At 40.3% G+C, this 12,952-nt stretch overlaps 1 protein-coding gene across 1 annotated transcript in view; it reads left to right on the forward strand.

The window, feature by feature from the left end:
- Positions 1 to 7,499: 7,499 nt before the first annotated feature.
- Positions 7,500 to 12,952, forward strand: part of LURAP1L (leucine rich adaptor protein 1-like) — a 58,073-nt gene continuing 52,620 nt past the window's right edge. The window contains exon 1 of the mRNA XM_012665053.1: positions 7,500 to 8,523. Coding sequence (XP_012520507.1) covers positions 8,218 to 8,523 — 306 coding nt within the window. The 5' untranslated portion in view covers positions 7,500 to 8,217. The remainder of the gene's footprint in view (positions 8,524 to 12,952) is intronic.

Here is a 12,952-nt window from a genome sequence, read left to right on the forward strand (position 1 = left end):
GCCGTATATTCTGCTATGGCACTTTAGATATTTATGATCATATCTTCTCAATTGTCCCATTAAGAACCAGCATTGATTCAGAAACTCAAACCAAATATGAAATGCTTCCCAGTAGAGAGAGCATAGTGAAATTTAAATAGAATTTAGCACGTTCTTAAAAGAAACGTTGAAGTGTTTGAACTACCAAAGCCAAAGGTTATCATGAAATTGAAGGTCAACCACTGCAAAATCAGCTAAAGCACACAGGTTGGATTTAGGAAGATCACCGAAAGACAGAAGACGGTGGTGAGCTATTGCACTTTCAGCTGCCTTTTATCTTCTGAAATGGCAGGGGGCCTTGGACTTTTTCCTGCCCCTGTGAATCTGCCATGCCCTTGGCATTTACCACATCAGACTGGCCCTTGCCAGTCTCTCTAGTCAAAGGTCATAAACTCTTCTGCCCAGCTGTGATTATTGCACAAACTTTCATACAGCACCCTTTCCCCACCTCCACACTTTTAGAACCATCACTTTGTGAACCAAAGAATTAATACCCATGTCTATTTAGATATGGTCTCCATCAAATGGCAGATTCAGTCTCAAATATTGGCTCCGTGCTAGAGAAAGGTGTGAGAGTTCATATGAAATCAAAGGTAGAGAATGGGAACAGCCTTCTAGAATATTCTAATGTCCCTTAGGGATTCATTATAAATGAATCTTCCATGAATACATTTACCTCCCTTTTTTTTAATTACCACCTTTTTTCTTTTTGCTTTTCTTCATATATTTTTGAGCTCTACCTCACTTGAAATATGAATTTTCCAAAATCATCAATAGTAGTAACACATTTTGGCTTCTTAACAATACAGTTATGTACTGCACAACATATATGATGCTGATGCCATAAAATTATAATGGGGCTGAAAAATTCCTATCACCTAGTGACATAGCTGTCCTAAAGTCCTAGCACAATGCATTGCCTTTTTGATGTTTAGATATGCTTAGATACACAAATACTTACCATCGTGTTACATTTGCCTACAATATTCAGTATAGTAACATACTGTACAGGTTTGTAGCCTAGGAGAAATAGACTGTACTATATAGCGTAGGTGTTTAATAGGCTATACCATGTAGGTTTGTGTAAGTATACTCAATCATGTTCTCACAAGGACAAAATTGCCTAACACCACAATTCTCAGAATGTAGTCCCATCATTAAGAATGGCATAACTATACATATTTAGTAGTAGAACCCCTTAATAGTTTTTCTTTTTTTTAGTTTCAGAATATTATGGGGGTACAAACATTTCATTACATGAATTCCTTTTGTGCAGTTTGAGTCAAAGTTATCTGTGTCCATTACCCAGATAGTGTGCATTGTACCCATTAGATATGAATTTACCCATCCCCTCCTCCCCAGTCCCACCTGCTTGATTTCCATTGAGTTTTACTACCATACATGCATGTGGGTGTTGATCAATTAGTTCCAGTTTAATAGTAAATACATGTGGTATTTGTTTTTCCAATCTTGCGATACTTCACTTAGACGAATGGTCTCCAGTTCCATCCAGGTGTTACAAAAGGAATTAGTTCACCATTTTTTTGTGGCTGAGTAGTGCTCCATGGTATACATATACCACATTTTATTAATCCACTCATGTATTGATGGGCACTTGGGTTGATGCCACAACTTTGTGATTGTGAATTGTGCTGCAATAAACATTGGAATGTAAGTGTCTTTTTGATAAAATGATTTTTTCCTTTGGGTAAATACCCAATAATGGGATTGCTTTGAAAGAGGGCTAATGACTATTTGTAGTAATAGAAAAAACAGGGGTTTGGGAGTAAATAACGTAGGACAAATCTCAGCTTCCTCATTTGATGCCAGTGGAACACTGAGTGATTTCACCTCTTGGAAATACACCTTATCAAAAGAGGATAAATGACATTTGTTTCTCTAGGTTGTTATGAAGATTAAGTGATACAAAACACATAAGAATCTGCCATAAAATAGTGCTCCATACATAGCAGCTCCCATTGTAGCCAACATTTTCAGTTTCTTCCACATTATCACCATAATTTGTGCTACTCTGATTTAAAAGTGTTTTTCCACTTTAAAAAGGCTCTTTCCAAGGCCGGGCGTGGTGGCTCACGCCTGTAATCCTTGCTCTCTGCGAGGCCGAGGCCGAGGCGGGCGGATTGTTTGAGCTCAGGAGTTCGCAACCAGCCTGAGCAAGAGCGAGACCCCGTCTCTACTAAAAATAGAAAGAAATTAACCGGACAACTAAAAATATATAGAAAAAAAAATTAGCCGGGCATGGTGGCGCATGCCTGTAGTTGCAGCTACTCGGGAGGCTGAGGCAGGAGGATAGCTTGAGCCCAGGAGTTTGAGGTTGCAGTGAGCTATTATGATGCCACTGCACTCTAGCCTGAACAACAGAGCAAGACTTTGTTTCAAAAAAAAACACACACACACACACAAAAGAAGTTTCTTATCTTTCTTCCCTGTGGCTTTTTTTTTTTTTTGAGACAGAGTCTCACTGTGTTGCCCGGGCTAGAGTGCCATGGCGTCAGCCTAGCTCACAGCAACCTCAAACTCCTGGGCTCAAGCCATCCTCCTGCCTCAGCCTCCCGAGTAGCTGCGACTACAGGCATGTGCCACCACGCCCGGCTAATTTTTTCTATATATTCTTAGTTGTCCTGTTAATTTCATTCTATTTTTAGTAGAGACGGGGTCTCCCCTTGCTCAGGCTGGTCTCGAACTCCTGAGCTCAAACAATTCGCCCGCCTCGGCCTCCCAGAGAGCTAGGATTACAGGCGTGAGGCACCGCGCCCAGCCTTCCCTGTGGCTTTAAGCCTTTGGGCTGCCTTTATACTGCTGCCAAATAAAAAAAGTATGAAACAAAAAGATTCCAGTTTTGTCATATTTTTCATAGCCTCATGTCTAAAGTATACCTCCAAGACCCAACACTACAGCATTATGGGATGAATTATGTCTTCCCCCAAAAATATATTGAAGTCATAACCCTTTGATACCTCAGAATGTAACCTTATTTGGGGAATGGACATTGCAGTTGTAACTTGCTAAGTTAAGATATACAGGAGTGGTGTGGACCTTTAATCCAACATGACTGGTGTCCTTATAAGAAGAGAGAAAGTTAAACATAGAGGGAAAACAGCCATTTAAAGGCAGAGGCAGTGATTGGAGATATACTGCCCCACGCCAAGGAATGCCGGGGCCTACCAGAAGCTGGAAAACACAAAGAAGGATCCTTCCCTAGAGGCTTTGGAGGCAGCAGGGCCCTGTCCACACCTTGATTTTGGACTTCTAGCCTACAGAACTGTCAGACAATAAATTGCTGTTGTTTTAAGCAACTCAGTTCATGATATTTTGTTATGGCGCCCCTAGGACAGGAGCACACACACAGTGTCACAAGTTCCCTAATATTCCTGCCTTCTGACCTTGGGACTCATTTCCCCAATTATGTCTTTGCCCAACCAACCTTTAGACTTAAAACTGCACTAATTTTTCTGGCTTTCAGTTTTTATTGCCTTTCATAACCATAATTAATGATATTCTTCCAATGAATTTATAAAACAGAGGTGTCCTAGCATCAGTCCATACCAGTTTGCAGGAGACAACTGTTAAATTTTCAGGAATTTTGCAAGCCAATTGCAAGACACAGCCATTATTTTAAAAATTACATTGTATAAGGTTTAAATTAGGTAAACCAAAATGAAGGTAATAAAAAACCAAAACTCACCACTTTCTAATTATTTTCATACATTTTACTACTAACTGTGCTATTAAGGATATTTACATCTGTTTTATCTGCATGGTGGGAACACTATGTGATGTGAACTACTGCCCACCTTTTCCCGACTCACACTGGTAGCTTGCTATGAGCCGTGGTGGGATTATTTACACCATGAAAATTGTCAAAAGCTACAAATCAGCTATCTTTATATTTTCAGAGAGCTAGTTGTAAACATTTATCAGCACAGCATCAAAATAACCTATAAAGCCAATTCTATAAGCGAAACTGGGATGACTACAGAAAAGCAGACCAAGGTTAGCTGAAGAGATCTCTTTTCTGGTCCCTACGTTGTACCTTTCAGTAGGAATTCAAAGCTCAGGAAAATGAGAAAAAGCAAATAAAGGACTCTGTTGCAAATAATAAAGGCAGAGAGACTTGACAGGGATTGTGAAGAGGGGATAAGGAAGACTTAAATGCTGCTGACCTACTTTTAGTATTGTCTACTAAATCTCCCAGGGAAGTGTTTAGCTCTGATTATAAATATTACTTAGATTTAAATCAGAGTACTATTTAAAGGGTCTGTGCTCCTTAGGGAGAGATAATTCCTATAGATAAACAGATTGATAGATTGATATGGAGATATAGCAATATATATGGCATACACATGTACAAGTTGCTTACATTGGTAATAACTAGATGATTTCACATGGTAAAACAGACCCAAGCCAGTTACAAAATTACAGGTGAGTTAAATGACCCTATAAACAGGCAAGATAAAGCCTTAGATGTTTTAGCAGATATATAATTCCACTATATATGGATAGGGTAAACATTCTTTAGCTTTGCTATGACATCTTCCTTGTTACGCATATAAACTGAACAAAAATATTTATAGAAACAGGAGCTCTACACATTTAAAACAAAGATTCAAAGAACCTGATACCCATTAAATGGCTACTTCCTAAAATTCTTAAGGGTAATTTGAGGCTGTTGGCTGCCTGACACTATTCTGCACCGTAGGGAGTGGAGTCTCAGGTTAGAGACTCTGCCCTAGTCCTTGAACCCTGTGCCAGTAAGAGTTGGGAATGCTGCAAACTTTCAGTCAGTGCCAGAAGGAGGGGGAAGGCCTTTTTTCTTTTAACCACAATGCCAGCCGCAGATTAAGGAGTGGCGTTACCCACACTACGCAAAGTCTTGCTGAATCTGCTTTGTGAGTACTGTCTCATACCAGGAAGCATTCTAAGCGTGGAGTGCGTGAAGCGTGCATCATATCAGACTGTTGTGACTGAGGCATTCTTTCAGAACTTGTCATCTGAGTCCAACAATGTTCCTATTTAATTAGCCACTAGGTTTTTTTTTTTTAATGAAAAATAAGAGGCTCCCTTTCCTTCTCTGTGAACACAATCCAACTTGGGAAGAAATTCAGTCTCTTAAAATTCTCCATAGTTTAACACTCATTCTTAGATTCCTTATGCATTTTAAATAGAAAGAGAAGGCAAATCTAGCTCATACATAAGGCACAAAAGGAAGCATATAATAAAGTATAAAAATTATATCAGAAACACAAACCATACAATAACTATTTTTACAATTTTACTATTCAGTGTAATAGGCTTGGGAAAACCCCCTGAGTTTCGATTGTTGTTGGCCAATGCTTATTACTCAAAGAAACGGATGTGGTTGGAGATGGACCAGAAAGGTAGGAGCGAAGAGGGAGTGATGCTAAGAGTGAGGGCTCGAGAGGTTTTCCTTCTATCTTCCGTGCTCCCTATGTTCTCTCTTCTACTTGTGGACCTCACCCTCACCCTTCATCCTGGACCCATTACTGCAAAGTCTTGTCAACTAATCCCTTCACTCAAGAAGTGTGATTCACATATCTGGCTAACAGCAGTAGCTAAAACCTCTCACACATTTTCTTTAAATCATAGATGAATCTTGAAAGCAAACAAATAAAAAATATGATCAAGACCCAAAGGTAAAAAAAATACCTTTATTTTCAAATATTTTACGTAAGGAATGTCCTCAGATCAGACCACATAAAACATTAATGGTAGGGTAACACAATCTATTGTATGCCTAACAAAAGTTCTGTGATTCTAATGTGTTCTGAAAATTAGTGAAACTGGCATTCAAAGCGTCTCTATTTTAAACTAAAATGTCATAAGACGTTAAACTGCAAAAATGTTTAAAAGCTTAACATACTAAGCTTTTCTTTAGAAGTTTACATTTGTTTATATTTCACTGGAACAAAGTGTTACTTTACATATACATCACATTTTTACTATCAGAGAAGTCTTTTCTGTAGACTTCTTTAAAAAGTAAAAAAAAAAAAAAGAAAATGGTTTTGAGTTACCTTCAGCATCAATACTAACTTTACTGTCTGTGACTCAGAGCAAAGATGTTCCATTTTTTCATAGTCACACTATGATAATTTGACAATAAACTTTTTTACTGATCTAGTTCAAGTTAGATAATTGCATCTGTACACTGCTCTTCTCAGCTAGCCCTACTGAACTTTGTAAGAGTTTTATTATAAAAAAACTCTTCTTGACTGAAACACAAGCCTTCCAAAATTACATGTCACAGTGCAATTCTTATGCAATGAGCTCGTGGTTTTCCAAATTTAGGACAAAGCACGTAGTTTTATCAGTGAGTTGAGATTTAGTCTTGTTCTTCTTTGATTCCATAAATGGTGGTTCTAATTTTGAAATGGGCCACCTAACCTACAACCATTTTCTTCATTTCTTTTTAACAGGGAGAAATAACATACAAATTTCTGGCATGTTGACAAGAGAATTCAGCAACTTTCTCCCTGACATGAAATATTTCATTCAGAAGGCCTACGTTTCCTCTTTTTAGAAAAGGCTAGATTAGGCTATGATAAAAAGCAAACTCTGGGATGTGTCTGCCTATGTTTTTACAATTGTAAAAACCTGAGTAAAGTCTCTGGGAATGGAACCTGGGAGGGACCGAGAACAGAAATACTTATTTGTTACAGAAATAGAGGGGGCTATACTTTGAAATATCCCAATGGAAACCAAAAATTGTAGTTTACTGGATTGAAATTAGTGGCCTTTATGTGAGGATTATTGACACAAACTCAATGCTGATTCAAACCTGTAATCCGTGTAGCCCATAGTAATTTACTTGGTAGAAGTATCCCAGATTAATAAATCACACCATTTGTGTTTCTTCTAATAGTTGAAAAATTATAGATAAGTCGTTAAAGACAATGTTTTCACTATTTATGCTCAATATTTTTTTTTCCACGGTTAAAATATCTCAGCAACTGTCCACTTTTAAAATTTCACCGCTATCTCAGTAGTCATGTAAATTATTCTGCCTATTTAAATTCTTCACTTGGCTTGCAGTGACATACTATAACATTTGGTAAGATAATTGATTTGAGTTGTACATATTCACTGAACTTTTGGAAAAATCATTTGACTCTTTTTGTTAGTATAAAAGTATTAGGAAAGACTTCTAAAGCTAGGATTTTTCCTTTTAATAAGGTAGGGGGATGGGAAATGACACCAAATTTAAAGTCGTTGTTCTTCCTCTAATTTTTCACAACCGTTTTAAAGGCGATTTTGTTGGGAAAACTGAAAATCTAATACCCTAATACTGGTACTCTTAACTAAGGCAGGGCATGGGAACTGTACTACTACCAGCAGGGTTGGGTAAATTCTGTTGCTCTTCTTGTCTGTGATATACGGTACAGGGTTGGCCCTGGTTTGGTCCACCTGCCAGCGGAGTTTAAAGTTTCTGAGGCTCCAGGCTTCCAGGAACACAATGACTTGGATCAAACAGCCTAAATGCGAAGAAGGGTATCTCTGCTGCATCAAGGAAGCCGTTAAACTCCTGCTAAGCTAACTCTTTTTTTATGCGTCCATGCACACGACCGAATTCCTCTTTCACTGACCGGAGATTATTTCTGACAATTCGGGATATCTCGAAAGCTGGAGACATATGGCTGGAAAATGAAACGACCCAGGACATCGTTTCTGACCGCATCATTATTTTGTGTCGCGTACTACCAGATGGGCAGTCAGTGAACGGCGCAGGGATGGGAACGGACAGTTTTATAATATGAATTTTTCCCCCGATAAAGCTAAAACAGATTTCATTTCTCTCTCTTTTGGTCTTTAGTACTTGCTTTCCCTCCTCTCCGCAATATCAATTAACTCAACTTGGCAGTGAGGTGGCCAAAAAGAAGGAGAATGAGGCGATCTCGATAATCTTAGGAAGTGTCGGAGCAGTCGCAGCGGCCGGGGACCTGCGGCTGTGAGCGCCGCGTCCTGTGCGGATTTCGGGGCTGGCACCGCGCTGGCGGTTATGGAGAGGACGGTACCCTGGATCCGCCGAGGATAGAGACCCGGAGGCCGGGAGGGGTCTGCTGATCTCACGGCAGCCTTCTAGGCCGTGGCTGCCTCTCATCCGCGGCGTTTTATTACCATTATCACCGTTCTCGAAAAGTCATGGAAGACAACCCGCTGCCAGACCTCAGGGACATTGAGCTGAAGCTGGGACGCAAAGTCCCCGAGAGCCTAGTGCGCTCGCTCCGTGGGGAGGAGCCGGTTCCCCAGGAAAAGGACGGGGACCCCTGCGGGGGGAGCGGCGGCTGCGGTGGTGGCGGCTGCAGTAGCAGCAGCAGCAGCTGCAGCTTCCCTCCCTCCTTGTCGTCCTCCTCTTCGTCCTCCCCAACCTCTGGCTCTCCACGACGTAGCCACTCCAGCGCCCTGGAGAGGCTGGAAACCAAGCTTCACCTCCTCAAGCAAGAGATGGTGAGTGTGGTGCGCCAGCCGCCAGGGTGGGAGCCTGGGCTGGGGCCCAGAGATGGGGCGATCAGAGAATGGGGCCGGAGAGAGGGCGGCGGGGACTGCAGAGCAGTGTTGGGCGCGTGGGAAACGCGGGGTGGAGGAACGCGCAGGGGCCGCGCGTCTGGAGACAGCTGCTGCGAGGCTTGTTTACCAGGGACTTTGCTCTGTCACGGTTTGCTACGACAGCAGAGTCTGCTCTGTTCCGTGTACTTTCGGGTAGCGCCGACTCACTGAGCCCCGCTCTGACTTTTTAGCTGCCAGCCTGCAGCCTCCCGAGCACCAGCCCCCCGAGGGTTTGCTGTTACTGCACCCATCTGGGGCCTGCTGTGCGTGGTTTACACTTCGGATAGGTTGGAAAGGTGGCTCAGGCCAATGAGCTTGCTGCAAAAATACTTCCTGGTTTGCCTGGAGGTGGCGCGGAGGGGTTCTTGCAGCCCTCCCGGCTGGCTCACTCTTTGACCAGCACCGCTCCACCCTCCCTTCTTCCCTCCCCACTTCGTGCAGCAGCTGCAGCTGTTCCAAGGCCAATGTTGAGCAGATTCTCCACAGCTGGTTCTGAAAACAATGGCCCACTCGTCCTTGATGTGCTTATGAATAGCCGGTTTCCCTGTTTCGATCCCATCCAGCAGGTGATCCCCAGTTCCAGGGATTTGCTAATGACCATCTACTCATCTCCTTCAGTCCTCAGTCTGCAGTTGTTTTCCCTGCTGTTTGCAAACGTTGGCCTAAGCATGGGAAAATGACAATACTTGTTATTCCGGATGTGCTTAGACTAAGACACTTATTTACTTGCCATGAGCTCTTGGGCAGGTCACTCCACTTCTGTAGATCTCAGGATATTTGTACAATGATGATCTGTTTGGGGAAGATGATTTCCTTCCTAAATCCTTTGAAGAAAATATCCACAAAGCAACAGCATTTTTTACCAGCATGGAGATGAGGAAAGTTACAACAGCAGGCCTCAAAAAAGAGATAATTCCATTAAATTAACTTCACAGTTGCTTTGGACATGCTTCAAAGTAGGCTAGGAGATTTCTATCACTCAGACAGAAATGATAAAAATCATTTCTATCATTCTATTATTTAGTTGTCATGAAGTTCTATCATTAAGTTATTTTTATTTGTTTTTAGGTTGGATAAAAATTTAAGGAAAACCCTTAGGCACGTAATTGAGAAGCTGGAAAGTGGAAGGCATCCTCCTTGATGAGTTTATAAAATAGATGAAAAGATAAAATGGGAATATAATTTGATCAGGGAAAGATTACAAACCAAAGCTCAGCAGGTGCCTGGTGCCATGTAACAAATCTCACTCACATAAGTGTTGAGACAAACAGATAAAGCGGAGGCTATTTCTCACAGGAAATGTGCCTTGTCCAAGAAATAAAAAAATGCTGTTAACTATGCAGATTCAGAGTCTACTGTTAGGGATAAACACATCAAGGAGATGAAGAAATTTGATTTCTAACCATGGCTTCTGTCATTTTACCCAGGGCATGTTAATATACTTACTTACTCTAATAAATAATTCTTGTTGAAACACATTTCCTTCCTCAGTGGCTCCCAGATTGGCAGCAGAGCAAAGACAGTAATGTCACTTTGCTAGAAACTCATAGACACAATTTAGAGGATTTATACATAACTTGAAAACAGTGACATTTCAAAAACTGATGAGTCTCACCCTGGCCCTAGGAATGTACATTGGAATGCTTGGTACACATCTAAAGAACATTTTTTGACAAAAAGAATTACCTTCCATTTAGGTTGTGCAACCACACTGTCCCGATCAAGAGAAACTACAAATTGTATGAGAATTTTTAAACTCATGATGTTCATTTCCATTATAACATGACAATATACATTTTTACCTTCCACAATTAAAAGACTTTTTCATATATTAAGACTTTAGTTTTTTGAGACACTACTTCTGCAACTGGATTCATGGTGAGAGTCTCTAGAGTCCCTGAGAATTTGTTACTTTTGTTTTTCTGAAGAATATTTCTTTACTATTCAAATGTTGGCCCTTTGATTTGGTGGAAACTTCTGGGCTTGGGAGCCAGACATGCTGGGGTTCAGGCAAGTCTAGATCCAAATCAACAGGGTCAGGAGACAAATCAACAGGGTCCTGCAGGCTGTCAGAGCTGCCAGCCTAGGGAGACTTTAGCCCATCTTTCCAGGTAGAAAGGCCTGTCCAGCTCTCTGTGGCCCTCAGTCTAGTCTTGGCTCTTTTACTCACTGTTGTACAGCATTGAGCAAGTTATATAACCACTCTGGGACTCAGCTTGTAAACGTAGGGATAAAAGAATCTCTATTAAGGCATTGTCAGAATTCAACGAAATAATGTAAGAAAGACAGCTGTTAGATAGACATTCAAAACAGTAAGAATGGTGGCAGCAATGGGCATTATGTCAATGACACAGCTATTCTGTTCATTTGACACGGGCAGCCCTAGAAGGGCAATGTGGCTTTGGGACTAATGAAAGCCTAGTCACTTTCTCTATCAGATTCACTCTACCATGGGGCTTCCTCTATCATTAGGTCTTTCGTAGAAACCACGTTTCTATGCAAAAGCAAAAAATGAAATATGCATGGTCTTCCCCAGCCTCATTGCAGCTGGAAATCTTGATTTTTATTTTAGACTTAGCATTTATTAAACACATGCTGTGTGCCAAGGATGCTGCTGATTGAAGTAGTATATAGTAAAGAACTCTAGAACCTGCTGTCAGGTATCCAGGAAGTCTGAGGAACTGAGACTAGTACAGCAGTCCCCGCTTATGTGTGGGGGATACGTTCCAAGACCCCCAGTGGATGCCTGAAACTACAGATAGTATTGAAACCTATACATAGTGTGCTATGTATTTTCTTACACATGAACACCTATGATAAAGTGTAATTTATAAATTAGGCACACTAAGAGATTAATAACAATAAAATAGAACAGTTATAACAATATACTGTAATAAAAGTTATGTGAATGTGGTCTCCCATTATCTCTCAAAATATTGTAATATTTTTGGACCGTGGTTGACCATGGGTAACTGAAACCCTTAAAGCCAAACTGCAGATAAGGGTGGACTACTGCATTTGGTTACTTATAGTGAGACCTTTTTATACAGAAGACACTGTGCTAGTTAAACATTTTATTTGTATTATCCTACTGAAACCTTATAATCTATTAACTAAATATAGTTTTTACAACAATTTTATAAATAAAACATTGAGGTTTGTTGAAGTTAATGCTCAAGAGAGTAAGGGGATGAGCCAGGTTGAGGTCATAATCTGAGATTTTTACCGCACTATGCTATCACGTCTCATGCTTTAGAATGCCTCCATGCTCATATAGACACTTAGGATTAAATGTATGTATCTGCTCTTCCAGAATTTCAAAGCATTAAACATGTTAAACTGTATTCTTATTTACCATAAACCTTCCCAGAAGGAACAAGCACAAAAGACAGTCTTAGCAACGCTCAGGGTTTGAATGAACATATCCAGAAGCCCTCTGGTTCCCTGCAATCGTACCCTATCCTTTTTGCCAACTATCACCAAGATCTCCATTAGTACTTCCTCTCACTCCACAAGAGCTACTAGCAAGGGATTCCCTGCGCAGAGCTCAACAGTGAAGCTCAGTAGTATTCATGAGTTAGGAGTTTCAAGAGCTTACTGTGGGTAGCATTTTAGTTTCCTAAGAGTTTCTGTTCAGGGTAAAACTTGGACCTTAGATAACCCACTAGAAAAAACTAGAAACTGGAAGTCCTGACACCATCTTGTGTTCATTCAAGCAGTACTTTCAAATTGCTGTTTTTCTAACAAGGAGCTCGATTATTCTGTTTTTTCTCAAACGATATCTGTTGCACAGCACTGCGTTGTGACTTCCTAAATGTGTGGCTGAAAACCTGTTGATCCAAATTGTGCTCAATGTAAACTGCGTTTATAAAATTCACAAGGAAAAACGAGGTTATACTTTCAAATATATATTTTGAAAGTTTCAGTCTTAGATTGAAAAATAAAACCTGAATGAATCATCTTTTTTTTAAATAGGGGCTAAGCATTGTGCTGGATGTTTATATATAGATATGACAGTATTATGTTCATTATACAGATAAGGAAGCTATGACTTACTAAGGTTAGGTAACTTGTCAAAGTCATTATAATTAGAGAACCTATAATTCCCAGCCGTTCGTTCAAACAAGAACTATAGTATGCTTGCTATATTCTGGATCCAGATTAATCCCAAACCATGCTATATGCATGCACCATGAAATGTGCCCATTTATTGTGAACGAACATTTTTATAGTAATTTCATCACACGTCTAGCAATAGATGTTTTGGTATTTCTTTAAAAATATTGTTTCCTTTTTAAAAATTAAATTCTCTCTCATTGGAAAACTTCAA

This window comes from Propithecus coquereli, unplaced genomic scaffold, assembly GCF_000956105.1.
Source record: "Propithecus coquereli isolate 6110/MARCELLA unplaced genomic scaffold, Pcoq_1.0 Scaffold95, whole genome shotgun sequence".
Taxonomy (NCBI): domain Eukaryota; kingdom Metazoa; phylum Chordata; class Mammalia; order Primates; family Indriidae; genus Propithecus; species Propithecus coquereli.